This window comes from Myotis daubentonii, chromosome 9 (assembly GCF_963259705.1).
Source record: "Myotis daubentonii chromosome 9, mMyoDau2.1, whole genome shotgun sequence".
Classification (NCBI taxonomy): domain Eukaryota; kingdom Metazoa; phylum Chordata; class Mammalia; order Chiroptera; family Vespertilionidae; genus Myotis; species Myotis daubentonii.
The window spans coordinates 40,694,795-40,718,145 of NC_081848.1; the positions used below are offsets into that span (position 1 = coordinate 40,694,795).

The following is a 23,351-nucleotide window of genomic DNA, read 5'->3' on the forward strand; positions in this document are numbered from 1 at the left end:
GAGAGATGGAGCTAGGCCCTGGTCACATGGCTCAGCGCTTACAGTTTACAAAGCCCTGCCATGTCCCCATCGCTGGGCTCCTCAGTCATCCCATGAGGCACTCCGGGCTGGTTGCAGAATCCCCATCTGCCAAATGAGGACTGTAAGCCTAGAGAGGAGGCTGACCCGCCTTCCAGTGGCCACGGCAGGCTGAGAACCCAGATCTCCCGGCTCTCAGCCTCCTGCTCTCTCCTCAGCACCCCTGCCGCCCCCGGAATCCAGCTCCTGGCCTCTGGAAGCTCTTTGCGAAAGATGCTAGGAAAGAAGGTAATGTGGAGATTTGTCATCCCAGATGGCAGGGGGCTGAGGGTGCATTCTGGGCTTTAGCACGGATCGCTGTGACCAGTAGGCTCAGATTAAGGGGGCAGGAGGCGGGCTGTGTAGAGGTGGACTGTGTAGGGTGCAGAGGAGGAGAAAAACAGCTGTGGGAGCCTATAGGTCATTCACCTAGCCTGGTGGCTGGGTACAGAATTTGAATTTCCACCCAATATTTATAAAATCTTTAAAAATTTGAATATTTAATCTCTATTTAAATAATTTTATTTTAAAACTGTTATTTGTTCATTATGATGGGTATAGTTTTAATTTCCATAATATTTCCAAGAAAAACAATTTTTAAAAATATAAATTTTCCTTTCTTTACATTTACTTTAATTTACATTTTTTGATGGGAAAAAAATAAAATAAAATTCTGTACTCTTTAAATAGTTGCATTTTAGTTTTGACCCTTTAGATTACTACCATCAATACAGCATTTTCAAATGATGTGCAGATCATCATTATAACAATATAAATAGAGTGATCTTGCTAAAATGAAGACAATAATGTATATTTTATGAAATAATGTATGAACTCTGTCTCATTACTCATCCGAACATCACCAGCCCACCATCAAAACACCCAGCTGTGTAATAATAATTAAATTCAGTCTTCCTTGATATTTTGTCACTTTCAGTCATATAAAACCATCACTTTACATGCATATTTCAACTTACCTTATGCAGACATATTTGTCAAGGTGGGGAAATCAAACTATTTTATTTAACATTTTCAAATATCTGACAAAGATATGGAGACCTCTATTAATATTTTTGTTCTGGGCTCTGCAATGTTGGGCCAGGTCTGCCTGTGCACTCCCTGCCCACCGGCTCTCCCTTCTGTGGGGCTCAGGCCACCCGTGCTGGTCATTTCAGCTGAGCATCATCAGCTCAGTTGCCAGCCCGCCCTGCCTTCCCCGGAGTCTGCCTTTTAGAAAGTGCTCTAGACGTGCAGCGTCCGGAGCAACTCAAATGCCCTCGAGGGCAGTGACCATGACTTGCCCGGCATCTCCCACAGACCTGGTGCCCCTGAAAGTCCCTTACATTCCAGCTGTATCTGTGAGGGGACCCGGTGGGAGGGCACAGCAGCCTCTGGCTCCCAGGCTGGTAGCCCCGGCCACCAGGTTGTTCTGGTGTTTAATGTTCATCTAGTTGCCAACATAAAGAATTAGCATCATACTTCATGTCACATTGATTTGAGTAATAGGCGTTGTTAAGTATAATAGTCCCCCTAGTCACAGGGGATACATCCCAAGACCCCCAGCGGATGCCTGACACCACGGATAGCACCAGGCCCTGTACAACTGATCCTGAACAACGAGGGTTCGGGGCACTGACCCCTGCGCAATCAAAAATCCACCTATAACTTAAGTCGGCCTCCGCGTACGCAGATTCCCAGCTGCAGACCGAAAATACAGTTGACTCTTGAACAACACAGATTTGAACTGTGTGGGTCCATGTATACCTATGGGATTTTTTCCAAACCTGTGTTGATCAAGTATATATACTGTACTTTTTCTTATACATGTGTACCCATGATAAAGTTTAATTTATAAATTAGGCACAGTAAGAGATTAATAACAATAACCAATAATAAAATAGAACAATTATAACACTACTAGAGGCCCAGCGCACAAAATTGTGCACGGGTAGGGTCCCTAGGCCTAGCCTTGATCAGGGTCCTCTCCCGCCCACTCACCAGTCCTCAGTCCCTCCCTGTCACCACCCACCCCCATTCCCCATGGTTCCCCGTTCGCCATCCTGCAATTGGAGGCTGCGGGCCGGGGGAAGGGACCAAGAGGTGGTCAGTGCACCTCATAGCGATTGGTCAAGCATTCGTTATGCTTTTATTATATAGGATATTGCAATAAAAGTTATGTGAATGTGATCTCTCAGCAAACTAGCACAAAGCAGCATAATTTTTTTTTTCTTATTAAGTTGAGAACTTTCACCTTTTCACTTAAAAGAAGCGTTTTATGGCGTCCGTTGGGCATATCTGAATTTCCAGCATCACTGCTCTTGCACTTTTTTAAGTGAAATGTGGTTACGTGGACACAAGCACTGCGATACTGTGATAGCCAAGGGCTGGAGGGCTGCTCAGTGACTAAGGGTAGGGAGCATCGACAGTGCGCACAAAGCATGGACAAAGGGACGATGGACGTCCAGGGCCAGATGGAGTGGGACCATGTGGCATTTCATCATGCTACCCAGAATGGAGAGCAATTTAAAACTCATGAATTATTGATTTCAGGGATTTTCTATTTAATAATTTTGGACCATGGTTGACCATAGATAACTGAAACTGTGGAAAGTGAAACCGCAGGTAAGGAGGGACTCCTGGACCATAAGATGTTCCTCAGCCACTGTGCGCATTAACGGTGAATAACACTAATTCACAAGTACTTTTAGGACCACACATTGGAAGAGGGAGAAAAAGCCCCCCTCCCCCCGCCCAGTAAAAGGATGCCCAGCATTACTGGGAAACAGATGAGGTCAAGTCTTCACTTAATGCTGTTTATGGGCTCTTGGAAACTACCACTTTAAGTGAAACGACATATATTCAAGCCAACTTTGGCATAGGCTAGTTGATATATAAAAAGAGTTAAGTTCCTACAGCATATTTCTGGTCACAAAACCATCACCAAACTTATAAATAGGGACCCAAATTACTTCTAATATTTAACATTGGAATAAATGTGAGCTGTACATACATTTAAGAAAGATGAATAAAAAGTAAAATAATGAATTTCCAACCCACTTATTCCAATTTAGGGTCAAGGATGGGCCAGAGCTGGAGTTTAAATCTAGGTATCGGCATTCACTCATATCTGTAATTTATAAATTAGGCACAGTAAGAGATTAATATTTATTTAAATATTATTTAAAGCCCATATTCACTTCTTCCAATTCTTCATTTCATTGTAGAATGCCAGGCCATAATAGTCTTGTAGCACAGCCCCATGATCCTACAGGTGAGGGGATTGAGGCTCAGAGAAGCCGGCAGATCGCACAGCAGAGAAGTCCCCACAGGGGTTTCACAGCGGGAGGATGGGTACCGTGCTTGAGTTCCAGGTAAAATCTGACTGTCCCAACCAACTTCCCTTCATCAGACTCTGCTACCCAGGCCCCCCACCACAGGGCCCTGGGGAGATCCTACAGGGGGTTTCTGTTTGAAGAGCCACTTCCTGTTTGGGGCTGAGCACTTCCTTCAGGTGACTCACAGGCTCCCGCTGGCCTCGTGCTGGGAAGCCAAGGAGGGGGTGGAGGCAGCCCCGGCCGTGCCACCCTCCTCTGCCGGCAACCCCAGCGGGGTGACCCTGCGACTGAGCAGTGCCACAGACTGGAGGTAGGAGATGGAGGTGGAAGGAGGATGCTAAACTGTGCTCCTCACCCAGCTTGGTGGGCAGGGCTCTAAGAGAACAGGGCACTCAGGCTGCCGTGGGCGGAGGGGCAGCCTCCACACCCAGCTATTCATTCCCACACCTGGTTTCCAGGGTAGCTGCTGCCAGGTGGGGGCTGACAGCAGAGCTGGGACCCCTTAGGATGAATTTGTGATACTTTCTCTTCCTTGCAAGACAGTGAAGTGTGATAGAAAGTGCACTAGGCCAGGAGTGATGGACTTGGATTTCTGAAGCCTACTCTTGGTGACCTTGTCATTCTCTGCCCTTCTCTGAGCCTCAGTAGCCATGCCTGTCTAATTGCGGGGGAAGGGAATACTGGCTGTGACATTTTGTGGCACTTGGTGCTGTAGGATTTACATGAAGAGAATTGGGTTTGGCTGGCTGGTGTGGGTCAGTGGTTGAACATCAACCCATGAACCAAGAGGTTGCAGGTTCAATTCCTGGTCAGGGCACATGCCCGGGTTGCAGACCAGATCCTCAGTGGAAGGTGTGCAGGAGGCAGCTGATCGATGTTCCTCTCTCATCGATGTTTCTATCCCTACATCCCTCTCCCTTCCTCTCTCAAAATCAATAAAAACTTTTTTTTTTTTTTACAAGAAAGGGGGAGAGAAAATTGGTTTGAATTCTGGCTCTGTTTCCTTGTTGGATGTGCCCACCTCTCAGAGGTGCCATTTGAAAATCTGAAATAATAATCCCTTTAGTCATTTTACATAACGTAAGCCTCAAGCCTCAACCCTGTGGGTAGGTATTATTGCTGTTTTATGCATAAGGAGATTGAAGCCCTTACTAAGTCCACATAGTAAGAGCCAAGATTCTAACTTGTGCAGTGGGACCCCAGCACCCATGCTGTGGTCTTGCTACTCAAACTGTGGTCCCTGCACCTGTCGCCTCAGTATCACCCAGGAGCTTGTCAGAAGCGTAGACTCGCAGACCCCAGCCTAGACCTGATCAGCCTGCATTTGAACAAGAGCTCCGGGTGACTTCTTTGCACATTAAAGTTTGAGAAGCCCTGCTCTACTGATATTCCCTCTGTCACTGGGGTCTTAGAATCACTGTGGCAGATGAAGGAAATGAGTGTGTTTTGTAAACTGTAAAGTGCGGCCCCCTCAGGGCACTGTGGAGGTGGAGGGAGGCAGGGCTGCAGGTGCCCCTCGGTAGCAGGATATCATTTCCAAACTGTCTCTGAACCCGGCTCTGCCCCCTTCCCATCCAGGGCTGAGTCTTGGCTGTGTGTGTATTGCTGGTGTGTGGCTCCAGGGCCCAACTGGGTCAGAGAGAGTTTTCATGTTGGCATGAGCTTGTGCTGGGCACCAGGTCTGAGCTTTCACTGCGCTGGGTCTGCAGGGCACCAGGAAACCTGGGTTCCAGCCCTGGCTCCGTCTCTGACACTCTGGGTGGCCTACGCAGGCCCCCGGCCCTGCCAGCCTGTGTCCCTGAAGGGCAATGTGGCAGCATCCTCTGAAGCCTGCAGTCTGACCTGGACGCCTTCCCTTTCCTCCTCTCTCCCCGTGGCCTGTTGGCACTATCTTTCCTCCCTGGTGCTGGGCAGGAGGGCTGCCCAGTGGGCCGTAAGAGCTGGTGCTGGGGAGGTGGTGCGTGAGTCAGAAGTAAGCCACATAATTCCGGTGCCGCAGATCCCGCCTCCAGCCCTTCCTCCGCGGCTGCTCTAGAACAGCTGGTGTGGCCGCTGCCTCTGGAGAAGCAGGTCCCCGGGCAGCACGCAGGGGCCTCTGCCCGCCAGGAGCCGGCACAGCCCCGGGTTTCGTCCCCTGGCGACTGGACCTGGGATCCTGTTTCCGCAGTTCCTGGGGAAGGGGAGGGAGATGGTTCAGGGAGCAGGTTATACTGGGTTTGGGGTCGGGCTGGTTTGTGGGCAGCATGTGTGGAGGGGGACTGCGTGTGAGGGGTCTCATGGCCCGCAACGGGGTCACGTGTGTCTCCTTGGCTCACCTACCAGCGTGGTGACTTCTCCAGGCAGAGACGAGGTATGACCCATCCCTGGACCCCACACCCAACCCAAGGTGGGCACAGTGTGGGGGCCACTAAGGGTCAGGTGGGAGGGGAGAGGGCAGGTCACCCTGATGAGTGATCTGACCGGGTTTGTCCCCTTGTCCCCACAGCTCTCCCAGTGAAGTGACATCACCGCCTTCCTGACAGGACACCCCTGGGAGCCCAGCTCACAGCCACTGGTACCTTCTTCCAGGTAAAGAAAAAAGAAAGGCCCTAGCCAGTTTGGCTCAGTGGATAGAGCGTTGGCCTGCAGACTAAAGGGTCCCAGGTTCAACTCCGGTCAAGGGCACATGCCCGGGTTGTGAGTTCGATCTCCAGTGGGGGGCGTGCAGGAGGCAGCCAATCAGTGATTCTCTAACATCATTGATGTTTCTCTCTCAATATCTCTCTCTCTCTCTCTCTCTCTCTCTCTTCCCCCCCTTCCTCTCTGAAATCAATAAAAAAAAATTATTTTTTTTTAATGAAGGAAGGAGGTGGGGAGAAAGGAGTTAGAGACAAGCTACATGGAGCAGCCCACTGGGCTCTAAAACAGTGGTTCTCAACCTTCCTAACGCCGCGACCCTTTAATACAGTTCCTCATGTTGTGGTGACTCCCAATTTCATTGTTACAAATTGAACGTAATTAAAGCATAGTGATTAGTCACAAAAACTATGTAATTATATATGTGTTTTCCGATGGTCTTAGGCGACCCCTGTGAAAGGGTCGTTCGACCCCCAAAGGGGTCGCGACCCACAGGTTGAGAACCGCTGCTCTAAAACAATGTCTGGCTCTCACATGGGGGCAGCACTTTACGGTGTACAAAAACAGGCAGGGCGAGCGGGGATTGTTGTCCCATTTTACAAGCAAGAAAAGGAAGAACAGATGCCCCTGCTTACTCAGGCGTCCCTGTACTTACCTAAGCACCTCACATGCATAAGCTCAGGTAATCCTCACAGCAGCCTAGGGGGCTGGCACTGTTATTATAACTGAGGAGACGGAGGTGTGGAGGCATTAAGGAATTTGCTCCGTTAGTAAGTGGCAGAGCTGGGTTTCAAACCCAGGCAGGCTGGCTCTCGGCGCACATCCCCAACCCCGTGATTTCCTGCTTCTCCAGGGCCAAGTCCTAAACTCATTTACCTTGCCCTCCCATTTCCAGGGGAGATGTGTGTTTTAAGAGAGAATCCTAGAGAATGATGCTTCAGCCAAAGGAATGAATAGCATATAATGGAACTGGAGGCCTTGAGCCATGGAATTGGCAGGAACCTCGAAGGTGTGCTGGCCACCGACTCCTGGGACTGTCCTCCGCAGCAGTGGAGCAAGGCTGGGGTTCTTTGGTTACTGAAGGGAAACCCGGACATTTGAAGGAGAGGTAGAAGCGTTGAGGCCCTAGGTCCTCAGACTTGCCTGGAAGTAGAGGGGCTGCTGCTCTTCACAGACACCGTGATGAAGAGAGATGTGAATGACCGCCAGGAGTCCGGATTCTGTGCTAAATCTGAGGCCCCCTTATCCTAGATCAGGAACAGAAGTGTGCAAGCAGATACCAGAGGCTAAGGAAAAATTGTGTGTATGTGTGTGTGTGTGTGGGGGGAGTGGTTTGAGGGGGGGGTATACTTCATTGAGACCTTTTTTTAAGTAACTTGACTTTTCTGTAAATGAGGAAAGGCAGAGGCAGAGTTGGGATCAGGCTCGGAGGGCTCTGCAAGTGTGCGGTGGGCGAGGCTCTGATTGGTTCCTTCTTTCCTTCCTTCCTTTGCACATTTAACCAGCTTTTCTGGCCGATAGACAAACAGGCACCTCTTGGTGCCAGCATAGTGCAGGGACCCGGGTGGCCCGCACAGTGGTTCCTCTAGCAGGGACGGGCCTGGTATGCTCGCGGAGTGGATCAGAAGCCTGCCTCTGGGGAAGCTTTTGGCCTGGTGGGCATGGCAGCCACGGAAGCAGATAATTGCTGAGCGCACAGGCCTGTGATCCTGTCTCAGGAGCTCTGCCAGACGGCAGCACAAAGGGAGGAGGCAGTGTGCTGGGGGAGGGGGGAGGGTGTCAGACTGAGCTTTGCACAGGATCCATTTGTTAAGATGGATGGGATGTGTTTCGGGGTGGTGGTGGGGGCGGGAGGGGGGGGCGGTTTCCAGCAAAGGCAGGGCTGTGGGAAGGTGGGCAGTGTGGTGTGCTGGGAACACTGCAGTGTGAAAGGGGGTGGGGAGGGGAGGCGAGACAGGTAGGTGTGAGTGGAAGGAAGCAAGGGAAAGACTCCTTAAATGGCAGGGCTTGTTTTTCTCTTCCCACCCCAGGGCCTGATGAGGAAGCCTGTTTGTGTCATAACCCCACTATTTTACATAAATAAATAAAATAAATCATTGCTCTCCATCCCCTCAGGGGGCAAAAACTAGTCCGAGACAAGTTTGCTCAGTGCAAGTTTCTGCCAGACTCAGCTTCCTCCTTCTCCTCCCCTCATTCGGGTGCCTCCCTTCCCTGGGCTCCTGGGAGGGGCTGAGAGTGAAAGGCGTCCCCTTCACCAGGCCCCTGGTCTGGCCCTTGAGGCCCAGCCTGAAGCGCTGGAGACATTTGCTCACGCTGCCTGCTCCAGGAAGAGCCTGTCAGTGCCAGGTTGTTGTTTTTTGTGGGTTTTTATTTTTTTTGGGGGGGGGGGGGTATAGGGGCAGGCCACTCCTCTCAGGAGGGCTCTCTACAGGCCTGACTTAAGGAGTGAACCACTCAGCCCTCCAGGGAGGGCGGCCTTCACCGAGAGCGTGCAAGCCTACGCAGGCCAGGCCACTGTGCTGGGAACCATCACTAGGACCCATGCTGGGGATTTCTGCGTGCAGAGCGAGGCTGGATGCGAAGGCTGCAGCTCTTTCCTGGCACTGACTTTTGATGATTTTTAATAATCTGAGATCCAGGGATAGTTCTGTTGGATCGCACCAGGATTGCATGGCATGAGTCTTGGGTGAGGTGATTCTAAGACTCTGTTTGCAGCTAGAGCTTTTGAGTCTGAGATGCTAAGCTCCGCTCTCTGCCCAAGTCCATATTCCCTGACTTGGGAAAGAGAGGTCCTTTCTGTGCCAGGAGAAGCCAAGGCCCCTGGGCAGGGTCCTGAGCCTGGCTCCTGTTCAGCCCGTAGCCCCAAACTGTCCCAAACGTGCGGCTCTGTCCCCCGAGGGCCTCGACTGCGGATGCGTCTCAGACCTGGCCTGACCTGCTCCAGCCTTGCGTCCTCGTCCGTAACGCGGGGATCTGGTACTTACCGGCAGAGGAGGTGAGATGCTTCATTGAAACGATGTGAGGGAGACCCTTTGTTAACAGCAGAACACTGGCCATGTGGTTAGAATGGTGCTGGGGCTGCAAAGAGGTGTCCCCCTAAAAGGAGGGTCCATGTCCGATTCTCTGTAAAGCTTTCTTGGCTCCCAGTAGTGCCTGGCACACTGCGGAGGCTTCTCAAACATTTACTGAGTGACCTACAGAGCCTTAGATACGGGGCAGGTGGTACCAGAGGCCACGGTTCCCAGGGACAAGCAGGGAGCACTTCCTACAGGAGGACGCAGGCCTGGGATGCAGTGAGCCTGGCCTGCCCCCCAGGAAGAGCGGTCAGAGGTCTCTTGGGACAGAAGTGTTGTGTAAACAGGAGGCTCAGACACCCCCTCCGTGGCCAGAGGTTAATAATGGCCCTAATTGTGGCGTGATTGATCTCCGAGGGCTCCTGCTGAGCTCCAGCCTCAGCCGGTGAGTAACTTTTCCCCAAAGAATGTTGCGGGTGACCCCGGAGGCCTCCCTCCTGGCACCCCCTCTCCTGGGCTCTCCTGGCCGGCAGCTGCCTCAGTGACAGATTTCCTTCCAGTCCCGCCTCTGCTTGCCTTCTCTGTTGACTGCATTAAAATGTAGGGCTTTCTCTGCGGCTCAGAGGAGTGGAGTGACTTGCCCCAGTCCATAGTGTAATGGGGAGCAGCCCAGATCTCTCCGTGCAGGCCACCTGACGGGCAGGGCCATGACCAGGCCCTAACCTGGTCACAGGCCTCATTTTGATGCCTCCAGTCAGTGGCGGGCTCAGGACTCCCAGCCGTCAGCCCTGGGAGCGGAGGGGGTCTGCGCCTCAGACCAGACAAGGACTGAGGGATTGCCCCTCCCTTCTCCCTGAGCTTTCCCATCTCTACTTCTCTCCGGGGATGAGGAGCGAGCAGGTGGTTAGAGGGTTTTAGAAGTTGAGTGCCCAAAGGGATTTTGGAGACCATCTGGTGGTGTTCAAACCCCTCAGGATACAGACGGGAAAGCCAAGGCCAGAGGCTTCTGGAGGTCGCCCAGCCTGCTTGTGGCTGCGCTCAGCCACAGCCTGCAGCCCTGGGGTGGGACTGGGGTTGAGCCCCCAGGGAGGGCAGCCATGGCCAAGGAGAAGCAGAGCGATTCCTTCTCTGCATTTGTGCTTTGCCTCCTTCCGCAGGGCCCTGGCAGGCTGCTGGAGAAGATCGGTTCTCTGCCAGCCCCAGCCCTGTGCCCGTCATGGTGTGTGGGGGTTCCCCTTCTCTCCCCTGGGTCCTTGGCCCTACTCTGTGCCCTTGCTCCCTTGGAGCCAACCAAAATATTGAGCTTGGCCCTTGAGGTGCAATTTGCAGTGACACATGCTGTGGCTGGCATAGACATGGAGGATGGCAGAAACGTGGGCAGACGCTTCCTCTGGGCGATAGAGCCAGCCGCCCTGGATTCAAATCCCTCTTCTGTGCCCATTGGCTGTTTGGCCTTGGGGGAATCACTTAATGTCTTGGGTGTGGCCATCTACCTGTCAATCGATATAGATATCTAAATTAAATACATATATATTCAATGAATAGATTTTTTTTTTTAAAGAACAGTTTTTGGTTTATAGAAAAATTGATCAGAAACTACAGAGGGTTCCTACATGCTCTCCCTCTCCGACCTCACAGTTTCCCCTATTAACATCTTACATTAGGGTGGTGCTTTTGTTACAACTGATGGGCCAACGTTGATACGGTATTATTAACTAAAGTCCATGGTTTGCATCAGGGTCCATATTCTATGGGGTTTGATAAATGTATAATGACATATGTGTTCACCAATTCAGTATCACGGAGAATGGTTTCAGTCCTTAAAATCCCCTGTGCCTCCATCCCCAACCCCTGGCAACCACGGATCTTTTGTTGCTTCTATCGTTTTGCCGTTTCCAGAATGTCTTGTAGTTGAATCAGACAGTATGCAGCCTTTTCAGATGGGCTTCTGTCAATAGCAATATGCTTTTAAGGTCCCTTCGTGTCTGTTCGTGGCTTGGGAGTATATTTCTTTTTATCGTTGAGTCATATTTCGTTTTCTGGATGGACCAGTTTGTTCATCCATTCGCCTGGGGCCCATGTTTCTAATCTGTGCCAGAAACCTGTCGAGCTCTACCCGGCAGGTTGTCGCCAGGTGATGACACAGGTCCGATGCTCAGCAAGGGCCTGGCGAGCCCCACACCACCTTCTGCCACTAGCTTCTTTCGCTTAGCACACTGTTGTCAGGATTCTTCCATGGTGTAGCATGGCTCAGTGTTTTATTCCTTTTTATTGCAGCTTGGGTCCTTTCATTTGTTTTTCCATCTAGTTCCCATTTCCCAGACGAGTAAAATAAGGCTCGGAGAGAGCTAGCGACCTGTCTAAGCCAAGTGACAAGTCAGTTGCAAGAGACTAGGCTGGAACCTGGGCACTGACACCTGCCCCAGGAAAGAGAGTGGGCTCGGGCCACAGGCAGCAGGATATGGGGGCGATGAGGGCCTGGCCGCCTGGGGGTCATGGGAGGGAAGAGGAACAGGGAAGTGGGTTGGGTGCCTTCCCGGGACATCAGGAGCTTTGTAGCAGGCGCTCCGTGCTTCCGAGGCCTGGACTCCTGGAAGGCCCTTCCCTGTGCACACAGGAGTTCAGGGCAGGGACCAAGAATTCAGACAAATCAGGACTTGGTGCTGAGGGGTGGGGCTCAGAGGTGGGGGCTACGTCATCCCAGAGTCAGCAGGGGCTCCGGGTAGGGGATTTCTTGCCAACTTGGCTGATGCCCTGGGAGGTGGCTTGGAGAAATCAATTGATCCTAAGTCATGCCGTTGCCCTGGCGGGAAGAGAGGGGGGAGGGGGCAGGGTCCGGTCTCCGGGAGCTTGTCTGAATGCCCAGCGTCTGAGCGGCACTTTCTGTTAGTAGAACTTCCAGGCCTCCTCGGCTGTGCAGTCCAGGAAGCCCTGTGCCTCCTCCTCTTGCTGCCCGGTGCTGGCCACTGAGGATGTAGGAATAACTCAGGCCACCCGATGGGGGAGGACGTGTCCACGGAGCTTACACAGGGTGCCCCGGAAGCATTAGGGATGCTCAGGGCTATGGGAGGCTGGGGAGGGCTCTAACCAAACCTGGGCTCAGGGGAGGCTCCCTGGAGGAGGTGACATCTGAGCTGAGATTGGAAGGGACAGCAGGCTCTGGAGTGGTGAGGCTGGAGGAACTAGAGGGGCCTGATCATGTGCCTTTAAAAATCTTTCTCTAGCTCGAGCCAGTTTGGCTCAGTAGAGTGTCGGCCTGCAGACTGAAGGGTTCCGGTTCAAGTCTGGTCAAGGGCATGTACCTGGGTTATAGGCTCAAACCCCGGCCCCAGCCAGGGCCACGCGTGGAAGGCAACCAGTCTATGTGTCTCTCATATAGATGTTTCTCTCTGTCTCTCCCTCTCCCTTCCACTCTCTCTAAAAATCAATGGGAAATACTCTGGTTTATCTTCAGATCACATAAATCTTTCACCTTTTAAAAATCAATGGGAAAATATCCTCAGGTAAGGATTAACCGAAAAAACAAACAAACAAAAAAATCTTTAGCTGGCTCAGTTGGGAGCTTGGATTGATGGCCAGTGCCTTCCTTTCCCAGGGCAGTGGCCAGTGGGATGGTGAGAAAAGGGCTTTGAGGGATATGAGAAGCAGATTGGGGGTGGTGAGGAGGGCAGTGTCTGTGCAGGGCCTGAGTGCACCCCCGGAGACAGCCAGGAGCCTCTATCTTGATGGAGAAGCAAAGACTGGGTGGCCTTGGCTGCACCTGGTAACCGAAGCCGTGGGAGTGGACGAGATGACCCCAGCAGAGCGTGGAAAGAAAAGAGAAGAGGTTTGCCTCCCAAAGAGTGCCTGACGTTATGAACAGTGTGAACGTTTTCCTGGGGAGAGGCGGCTCCAAGAGCCACAGTCAGCTGAGTCCTGGGCTGAGGCCCAGTGCAGACAGTTCTACTTCCCTCTTTTTCAGACCTGAATGGAATTTCCATGCCTAGGGATTGTATTGCTCAGCTGCGGGGGTGGGCGAGCAGGGAAGGGCGGAGGACACATGGGAGCCAGTCCCAGGGTAAGGGGTCCTGGGAAAGGAGTGTGAGGGCAGGGGCACCTGGGCGTGGGCTTCTGCTTGCGGAACACCCGCCTGCGGTGCTCAGTCACTGCAGCCATGGTCCCTCCTGGCACCCTCCCCGCAAAATCTGGCCCCTATTGAAGTCAAGGCGAAGGCTGTTACCCCATTTTACAGATTCAGAAAGCAAGGCTCAGGGAAGAGCCCTGAGAGGCCTCAGCCACTATGCAAGTCAGCGGCTGACACAGGATGAATCGAGGCTTCTTCCTAAATATTAGCTGCCCCCGCCCTTCGTGAGGGCAAATGTGGTGGTCGACCTAATCTGGGGGCGCACTGGATGAGATCTGGCTGCGTAAAGCCGAGAGCATCCCCCATTTGCGCCCCAGGCCTCCCCAACCCCACGGGAGCTAATGCTAAGCTGACTGCAATAGCATCCCCATTCCTTATGTCCCCCCAGCCCACGGCTCGGCTGGACTCAGAGATTCCCAGCAGCTGCACATGTTCTCATGGCTCCCCAGGGAACCACCGGCCCAGAGACTGCACCGCACAATTCCAGCAACTAGGAGGCCCTGGGCCAGTCGCTATTCCCAGCAGGCCCCTAATGCATCGCTCTCCTCAGACTGGAGGCTGGACGCCCTGCGCTGAGGCTAGCATTTGGTGGGGGCTGGGGATGAGGGTGGGGGTGGGAGGCAGAGGTCCCGAAAGAGGCCCAGAGGTGGACGTAGGGGCTGGGCCTGAAACCCTGGGTGCCCCTGTGGTGCAGCCCCTGGGCATTTAGAAAGAGGCATCTTGGTGTGGGTGGGGGCGGAAAAAAAAAAGAGAAGAGGCATCTAAGGAGCTGATGTTATAGGCCTCAGCTCAGCGCTGCCTCCAGGAAGCGTGGCCTGACCCTCTCTGCCCTGTGTTAAGAGCCCACAGCCTCCTTTTACTCTCTCCACCATACGCTGCACTTATGAGCCATTATAGCCCGGTGGCTGCAGGGGTCAGCGAACTTTCCCTGTGAAGGAGCCAGGCAGCATTTTAGGCTTTTGTGGGCCATATGGATGCGGTCGTAACACCTCGGCTCTGCAGTTACAGTTAAAGCTGCCATAACAATACATAAACGGACGAGCCTGGCTGCCTCCCATGACACGTTATTTATGGATCCCCTGAAATGTGTCTCCTATCATTTTCATGTGCCACAAATGTGTTCTTGTTTGATTTTTTTTCTCTTCTCAATCCTTTAAAAATGTAAAAATCATTCTTAGCTCGTGGGCTATACAGAAATAGTTGGCTATCTATGGCCATACCACTTTGAACGCACCCGATCTCGCCTGACCTTGGAAGCTAAGCAGGGAAGGGCCTGGTTAGTGCTTGGATGGGAGACAAAAATAGGTGGCTGGCCAGACACGGCCCCTGAGTTACCTTTTGCCAACCCCTGGGTGAGAGCAAGGCCCCTCCTGGAGCCAGACTGCCTGGCTCTGCCGTGTCACCTACGGCAAATAGCTAAGCCCTTCTGTACTCCATATTCCTCATCTGTGCAAGGGAGATGGTAATGATAGTACTTTGAGATATGAAATGGTGCCGCCGCTTGCAGAAGCAGCTTTTGGCGGTTCTTCAAAAGGTTAAACCATATGACCCAGCAATTCCATCCCAAAGTACTGACTCAAGAGAAATGAAAACACATGTTCACACAGAAACCTGCTCACAGCGGTGTTGTTCGTAACAACCACAAAGCAGTAACAACCCAAATGTCCATCAGCTGGCGAGTAGGTAAGATGGTCCGATTGAGTATTCTTCAGCTGCAAAAAGGAATGCACTGATTGATGCTACAGCATGGATGACCCTTAAAAACATGGTGCTAAGCGAAAGAAACCAGTCACCAATGGCCACATATTGTGTGATTACATTTATATGAAATGCCCAGACTAGGCACATAGAGACAGAAGGTAGATTAGTGATTGTCAGGGCTTGAGGGGTGGGAATGGGGTCGATGCGGGGTGGACGGGGTGAGTATGGAGTTGTTGCTGAAATGATGGAAATGCTTTGGAATTAGTCACAACTCTGTGACTATCCTAAAAGCCGAAAATGCTCAATACGGAATTGTACACTTTCAAGGGGCGAATTTTATGGCATGTGAATTATAGCTCAATAAAAAAATAATGATAACACTTACGCCATAGGTTGCTGTTAGAGTTAGGATATGGACAGCACTTGGACCTGTGCCTGGAGCCTAGTGGGGGCCTGCTCGTGCCCCTCGCCGGTCCTGTGAGGGCCCTGAGGGGTCACTGTGTCTGTCCTGTCCACATGGTCTCCAGAGCCTTGGACAGGGCCTGGTGCAAAGCAAATGGCTCCAGTGTCTGGAATCCACAGACCAGGAGCTGAGTCCTGGCTCCTGGGGTAAAACGTTTGCTGCTCTGAGCCCCACGCTCCTCATCTCTAAAGTGGGACAATGATAACAGGGGTGTTGAGGGACGGATGATGCCTGACACAGGGTGTGTGAGGTGCCCCAGCCAATGGCCACTGGCTACACTGAGCCCCAGCTGGTAGGTCCAGGGCACCAAGCAGGGCCGGGGCAGTTGCTCCTGGTGGCAGCAACTCAACCCACTAGACACATCCCATAGTTCTACCCACGAGCCCTGCTGGGCTGGTTCTCCCTGAGCCTGAAGGATTGAACTCGTCAGGCTCCAGATTCCCAGATTGACCACACCCAGCTGTGTGACCGCCGGCCAGGCGCTGCCCCCTTCTCTTCTGAGCCTCAGTTTGTTCAATTGTCAAATGGGTTTGGGACACACAGTACCCTCCACTTGAGACAGGGAGATGGTTATAAAGTGTTCGCACAGGGCCTGGAATATTTTAAATGCTCAGTACATGTCAGCTTTTATGATAATTTATTTTATTTATTTTTTATGATAATTTATTCTAAAACATTTATTTGGAAAGTTCTGTGTGCTAGGCTCTGTTCCAGTTACCGGGCATATAGCAGAGACTAAAGCAGACAAAATCCTTGCCTTTATGAAACGTACACCATAGTGGGATAGGCAGGTGAGAAACAAAAAAAGTAAATTATGATTGAGAAAATAAAGCTGAAAATGGCTGAGCGGTAGGGGAAGGGGTTGCAGTTTTACGGAAGATGACCTGGGGACATCTGGTTGAGACAGACATTTGAGCAAAGACCTGAGGGGAGGAGGGGAGGAGGGGGAGGAGGGAACCATGCGGGTTCTTAAGGGAAGAGCCTTCCAGGCAGAGGAGGCAGCAGCAGTGTGCTGGCCGTGGCTGAGCGGGGGATTAGATCAGGGGAGGGGGCAGGGGCCGTCCTGGGAGACCTGCAGGGTGGGCCTCGGACTCCAGGTGGGCCTGGGACCCACTGCAGGGATTTGTGCGGCGCTGACCTCGGCGACCGTGACCTTTGCGGTGTCGAGGGCTGACTCCTCGCCCCTCCCCTGCCTCACAGCCTTGTGCTTTCTCCCACAGAACCAGCCTGGGGCTCCCATGGGCTCCTGAGGGCTGGGCACCAGGGCCTCGGGCACGAGCATGGTGAGACACCAGCCCCTGCAGTACTACGAGCCCCAGCTGTGCCTCTCCTGCCTCACGGGCATCTACGGCTGCCGCTGGAAACGCTACCAGCGCTCCCATGATGACACCACACCGGTGAGCCACACTGGGCCCTGGGCTAAAGGACCCAGGGAGCCCCCGAGTCGGGCGGGGGGGGGGGGGCGGAGAGAGGGATGTCAGCTCTGTCAGGGCCCCTTCTGGGTTTCACTTCTCCTTCTGTAAAATGGGCCCATGGCAATTCTTGTATCTCTCTGACCAGGTCGGGGAGGCCATTAAGTTGTGGAAATACCCAGCTGTTAACTCTCTTCTGACAGCAGGGGGGCTGGTCTGCTCCTGAGGGCAGGGCAGGGGGGTGCTCCAGGAGGGGTGCTGCAGGAGGAAGGGGTCACCCCAAGGTGAACAGAAGTTCTCAGCTTCTGGCAGATCCAGCCTGGCCGGCATGCAGTGGGGGTGGCTGGAGGGGAGGGTGAGGGGGTGGGCCAGGCCATCGGGAGCCCGGGAGCTGGCAAGGCTGTGGCCTGGCACCAGGGCCCCGTCACCTGAGCCACGGGCCTGCCAGACCTGGCAGCAGGTGCTCGGCCGGATAAGAAAGCCTCCTTCAGTGTCCGCTCCCCAGCCAGGCTCCGGGTCCACTCCATCCCTGGGCGCTATCAGCCGGTGAATCTAGTTTCTTTTCTGAAGGAACCCAATTCCTTTAAGAAGGAATAGAGAGAGAGATAACTCGTGTTTATCTAAGAGCTTTGCTGCCTGAAAAACAACTTTCTTCTTCCTTCCTTGTCTGAACAAAGACGCCAGCTTCCAAAGTCAGATAGTCCGTAAACAGGCGGGAGTGGCCAAGGGTCGGGGTGGCAGCTAAGGGCAGGGCAGGCCTCTCAGGGCTACCTGGATGGGGGGAAGGGGGAAGTTGCCCCCTGTCTCTCCTGCTTCTCTGCCTGTGACAGTGAGGGACGAAGTGCTAGATGAGTCAGGAGCCTGTGCTCATGGCTCCCACATGGTGAGAAGCAGGTACCTGGTGGGTACCTGGCCTGATTCATGGTCATGTCCCTACTCCCAGCAGAGAGGCAACATGGCAGGCTGAGGCAAAGGAGCGGAAGGGGCCTGCCCAAGTCACAGAGCAGGTCCTGCCCTGCTGGGACCGCGGCCCTGCCTGGGACAGCCTTTTCGTCTTGTGTGGGCATAGGGTCTCCCCGACAGTGGTGCAGACGGTGAGGTCAGGAGTCAGGCAGACCTCAAGTTCAAGTTGTGCCTCTTCTACTTGGACTGTCGATGTAAGAAACGTCCAAACCTGTAGAGAATTTTCATAGACTTTATTTGAGCCAAACTGACGGCCGTGCTGGGGAGCACGGTCTCAGATTGCTCCGGAGAATGACAGTTCTGCGGCTTCTCTTATGCGTTTAGAATTAAGGAGGGAAGATCACATGAGGGTGGGAGAAAGCAGGGCCGGCGTTGGACTCCAGGACCGTTAACAAGATCATGGGCTCCCTTCAGGTTAGTTCCACTTCCCAGGGGTCTGCAAAAGGCATCGCAAACAGTGTGTTAACCTAGATGCACGGAAACAATGGACAGGGCTTGCCGGAGGCAGAGATAAACCTTGTGCTAAGGCAGTTATGAGCCTGGGGTGTGACCGTTCACCATGTCCCGCCCAGTTAGGAATGCGTGATGAGGTCACCCTGTGAGGTTACTGTCGGTTAGGTTTACGACAGGGCCCCTCTGTTGTCCACAGTATGCGCTTGACTTTGAGCTTTCTCACCCATGAAATAGACTCACACCTCTCAAGGACCTGCTGGGCGGACGGCATGCGATAGCGACATGAAGTGGCCAGCACGGTGCTAGCTGTGACTAGTCATGAAGACCAGAGATTCCCGAGGCCCACGCCCCGGCCTCTCCACTCTGACTGGAGGAGGGGTAGGGTTAAGACTTTAGAATTCCTCGGCCACTCCGCTGTGCTCTGAGCTCCGTTCTCCCCTCAGACTGGGGCCCTGTGCCTTGTCGGGAAAGGCAGACGGGAGGGCAGCAGTGAGCTTCACCTGTGTGTCTTGTGCCAGGCGCTGTGCTGAGCACTCACCCGCCCGGGATCTGGGTGTCACCGCCATCATTTCACTAGGGGAAACAGAAGCCAGGTTGGCAGTGACTTGGCCCAGGTCATACCAGTGGGTAAGGGGCAGAGCTCAGGTGTGACCCCAGGCAGTGTAGGTGGAAAGCTCTTGATGGGGGTGGGGAGACAGCTGAGGCGAAGGAAGGGAGCGAATGGCTGAGCTTCCACGCAGACAGTCCCTTGGCCTTGGCAGTAGGCCCTGGAGGAAGGTGTGTCTCCCAGAACACACCCCTTGGTGTGCACGGGCCAGCCAGTCCTAGGCTGTGGGGTCAGGAAGTGATGCGTCCTGGCTGTGGCCAGCACAGGGCCCAGAGTGGCGGAAGTGGGGCTGGGGCTGGTTTTGAGCTGACTGGGAGCCCACCTGGTGCAGGCTCTGCAAATACCAAGGTCTGGGGCCAGGTGTGGGGCAGAAGCAGGAAGGGTTGCAGGAGGTCACGAGCCAGCCAGCGGCTGGGAGAGGGGAGAGGGCTCTGCAGCAGCTCGGGGTGGCAGGGCTCTGCAGAAGGGGCTGAGCTCACCTCAGGTGACCCTGAGACTCCGAGCCAAGGATGAGCATCCACCACCTTCCCTGTCACTCACTCCACTCCTGCTTCCCCTCCCACTTCCCGGGCTCAGCCTCAGCCTCGGCCTCAGCCTGCTCACCCTTTTCTCTTTTCTCTCCCAGCCCCTCGGAGACAGCTGGGTGAGGACTGTGATGGGGTGCTGGCTCCCTGGCCTGACACAGTGAAGGGAACAGCCATCTGGTGTCTCCGCGTCAGGGCTGGTGCCGAGAAGGTGCTCCGTAAATTTGCTGAACAAATGGAGGCTCTGGAGGGAGCTGGGGAGCACAGGCTGGGGAGGGAGGGGAGAGCCGCTGGGGCTGGGGCGGAGGAGAGGCCTCAGCAAAGGGGTGGCGTCCAGCTTCGGGCCTCTGCCTCTCCTCTTCCCCACCGCGCCCTCTCCTTTGGGCACTGGCCCAGGCACTCCCTCCCCTCAGGTCCTCTCCCTCCACTATGAATCTCCCAACTCAGAAGCCTGGGGTCAAGTTCTTCTGTGAAGCCCACTTCTCTGGGCCTCATCTGTGAAATGGGGTGACAGACGGGTGGTGAGTCAGAGGCAGGAGGCTGGGGAGTGAAGTGGGAGGCTAGCAGTGAGCGTGTATTGAGCACCCGTTGTATTGGGGGAGCATATGGCTTACGTGCCTTGCCCTGTTCGCTGTGTAACACCCCTGGGGGGCGTGTTTAGTTTCTATGCCCCCACTTATAGGTCAGAAACCGAGGCCATGGCACACCTGCAGTCTGGGACAGGTTTGCAACAAGAGCCTCAGGAAGATGGAGGCTGTAGGGAGGAGTCCTGTGTTTTGAGTCCAGGTGGTTTTTTCGTGAGAGCTTGCCAGAGGGAAAAGAACAGAAGGGCGGAGAGGACATGGGAAGTTGCCTGATGCAGGAGAAAGAGCACTGGACCAGGAGCGTTTTGGACAAGGTGGGGAGTGTCTTCCCTGCCACACGACGGACCCTCTGTGTTGCCCTGGCTGGGCCTGGCCCTGCAGGACCGGAGTGGAGCCCGGGGAGGGTGCGGGGGCGGGGGGGAGCTTGGGTAGGAGCCCCCTCCGCTGACCACGCTGGCCTCCTTCCTTCCTGCCCTGAGCCTTGGCTCACACGGCCCCCTCCCCCCAGGACGCACACTTGACAAATAAGGAAACAGGAAACTGAGGACCAGAGAGGTGAAGTGAGCCCTTCTGCTGCCCCAGCTCAGTGGGTGGCGGAGCCTGGCAACAGAAGGCGGCTCGCTCACTCTGGGAGGGGAAGCAAAGCTTTTTATAACCGGGGCTAATGAATTTAGCTGTTGTCCGTGACTCATTACTCTAATGCTACCAGTGAGGGCCTTGGTGGACAGAAGACAGTTCTCAGGCCGTGCCCACGGCGACCTCTGGAGACTGGGCGGCGGTGGGAGGCAGCCCAGTGTCAGAACCACCTTCTCTGTAGCAAGAGGGATGCAGGTCCGATGCCTGGAGGAACTTCCCAGCCCCGGACCCCAAAGGAGACAGTGACTGTCGACTCTTGCCTTTCGAAGGCTGTTGTGAGGCCGTTGACCCCGTCCATCTTAAGGATGGGGCTCCAGGGAGAGTAAGTGATTAATTCAAGCTGAGGAGTTACAGGCACAGCCTGTGCAGCCCCTGCTCGCACCCCTAGTCCTGCGCCCGCTCCCCTGTTCCACACCAGTCTTGTCTGGGAGGCACTGGTTACTTATTCAATCAACAAACCATCATGATACCTGCTCTGGGCCTGGAGGCCACAGGTGTATCAGAGCCGGCCCCCCTTCCCTGAAGGGCAACTAGGCCGGCAGGGGAGCAGACAGACACCAACTGACACACCCAGACCACCCAGGGGATCGCTGCTGAGGCCAGGAAACCCCAGGCAGGAACGTTTGCCTGAGCCGGTGCCTGAGAGAATTACACGTCGTGCCAGACTGGGGAAGTGATCCTGCAGGGAGCTGGGTGTACAGTCTCTTGCACTTGGGAACTGAAAGCATTTGGCTCCAGTGTGAGGAGGGGAGGGCGTTGCCTGAGGCTGGGCTGGAGAGCCTGCACTCATCCTGGGCAGTGGGAGCCCAGGCAGACTCGGGCTGTGCAAGGGCCACTGTGGTTAAATCTCGGAGAAAGAGTGCTGGTGGGGACTGAGTGGAGGTGGGGAGGGCAGGGAGCCAGCTGAGAACGGCTGAGGTCTCAAGTGGGGGCAGGAGGATGCAGGGAGGTAGTGAAGGGAGGGATTCTAGAGACACCTAGAAGGTGCAGTCAGCAGGCTGTGGAAGAGGTTGGGAGTCTGATGATGCCTCTGTCAGCCCATGATTTCCAGCCCAGCTGGATGAGGCCACCATGCTGTGCCCAGGAGTACGGGAGAGGGGAGAGTGGCCTCGGTGGAGTCCAGGAATGGTGCAGCAGGATGGGTGGGACACAGAAATAGAAAACTCCCCACCCCCAATTGCCTACCTCCTAGGACGGGAGCAGTAGACATCTGCCATGGGGGTTTCATCAGCACCCCTCCCCGCACACAGCCCCTGCAGCCACCCCAAGACCACTGTCCCCTTTCACAGCTCTGCCTTTGCTCAGGCAGCCTCTCTGCCTGAACTCTCTTTGTCTCTGCCTTTCAAGGCTTATTGCAAACAAGAGGCCCAGTGCATGAAATTCGTGCACGGGTAGGGTAGGGTAGGGTCCCTAGTGTCTGCCAGTTGCCATCTGGGGCCTCCCTTCCTTTGGCTGCCTGCCGCTGCCACCAGCAGGGGACTCCCTCTGCACCCACCTTGGCCTGACGCAGCCCGCTTACCTGCTCCACCATCCCACCGCGGTCCTGCTCTCAGGCCCATTGGGGCCAGCAGCACCTCCACTACCACCTGCTGCCGATGGGCACCATGTTCTGCACTGCCCCCTGGTGGTCAGGGCATGTCTAACTCCCTGTTGGTCAAACTCCCACCCATGGAGACAGTTTGCATATTAGCCTTTTATTATATAGGATGTCTATTCCTCTATGTCCTCCCCTCGCCCAACCAAAAATGAGTCAGGTCTTTCTCCCGTCTTCCCTCCCTCCCTGGGCTCTTGCAGTAACTGCCACATGGAGTGTGACTTTCTGTGTCTCCCGCTAGACTCTGAGTGTTCTGAGGAAAGGGCTTGGCTCAGGAGGGGCTGGGCAAGGACTGGAGGGATGACTGAGCCCCGAGTTGGAAAACGAGTGAGGAAGCCTGTTAGGGGAATGTGCTGCCACCCCATGACTGTGTGGAGAGGCAGGACCCCGGTGAGCTCACGGGAGTGGGGTGGTGGGGAGAGTGCAGCTGTGTGCTGCCTTGCCCTGCCCCTGGCTGAGGCTGGCAGGGAAGGGTGTGGACTCAGCTGTGGCACCTCTCAGGCTACCCTTGGGGTTGGGGTTGGGCTCTGTTAGTGTACAGGAGGATTCCAAGCTGGCGCCCCACCTCCCTGTTCTATTACCGCCATGTGGGCCTATGACAGGGATGGGTGTGTGGCAGGGAAGAGTGGATTCCACTTGGGAATCAAGGTGGGCTCCCTGGATGAAGCAGCCGTTGGGACAGGATGCGATTGGCGTCGGCCAGAAGCACCTGGGTGGGCATTCCTGGCCAAGGGAGCTGCATGCAGTCTGCACTCCTCCCTGCCTCCTCCAGTGACTTAGTGTGTGACCTTGGGCAACGCCAGACCCTCTCTGATCTCCACGTGCTTGTGGGTTGGATGGAGACATATTCATGCCCCAAAGGTCCGGGGAGATAAGGGGTACCCATGTGCCTCACCTCCTTTACCAAAGACACCACCGCTCCCACCCTGGAGAAACGTGTCCTACCCACAGACTTGCAAAGGCTGGCTGCTCCCTTCTTCGGTGCTTTGGGGAAAAGGGGCCCAGCAGGTGAGAGAGGCACCCTCTGAGCTTCAGTCTTACCACTTCTAAAATCGGGAAGATAAGCCCCCATCCCAGGGGGGGCGCACGGGTCGGGGAATGTCTGGCCCGCGGACTGTTCAAGGCCCTCAAAATCATTTGGTCTGGCCCTGCCAAGGCATTCGGGGTGGGTTAATGAAAAGTTTGACTAAATAGAGCAGGCTAATTTTTCAGTTGATAATTTTGTATGGCCCATGGATGACGTTATAAATATCCAAATGGCCCTCCGCA

General features: G+C 54.4%; 1 protein-coding gene across 10 annotated transcripts in view; it reads left to right on the forward strand.

The window, feature by feature from the left end:
- Positions 1–23,351, forward strand: part of GDPD5 (glycerophosphodiester phosphodiesterase domain containing 5) — an 88,640-nt gene that overhangs the window by 29,240 nt on the left and 36,049 nt on the right. For 7 of the 10 annotated variants that reach the window (XM_059708425.1, XM_059708423.1, XM_059708417.1 and 4 more), the window contains 2 exons: positions 5,878–5,960; positions 16,530–16,706. In XM_059708425.1, the coding sequence (XP_059564408.1) occupies positions 16,590–16,706 (117 nt within the window). In that variant the 5' untranslated portion in view covers positions 5,878–5,960; positions 16,530–16,589. Of the gene's footprint in view, positions 1–287; positions 307–5,602; positions 5,743–5,877; positions 5,961–16,529; positions 16,707–23,351 lie in introns of those variants that run through there. The other 3 variants (XM_059708420.1, XM_059708419.1, XM_059708421.1) reach the window with 3 other exon arrangements.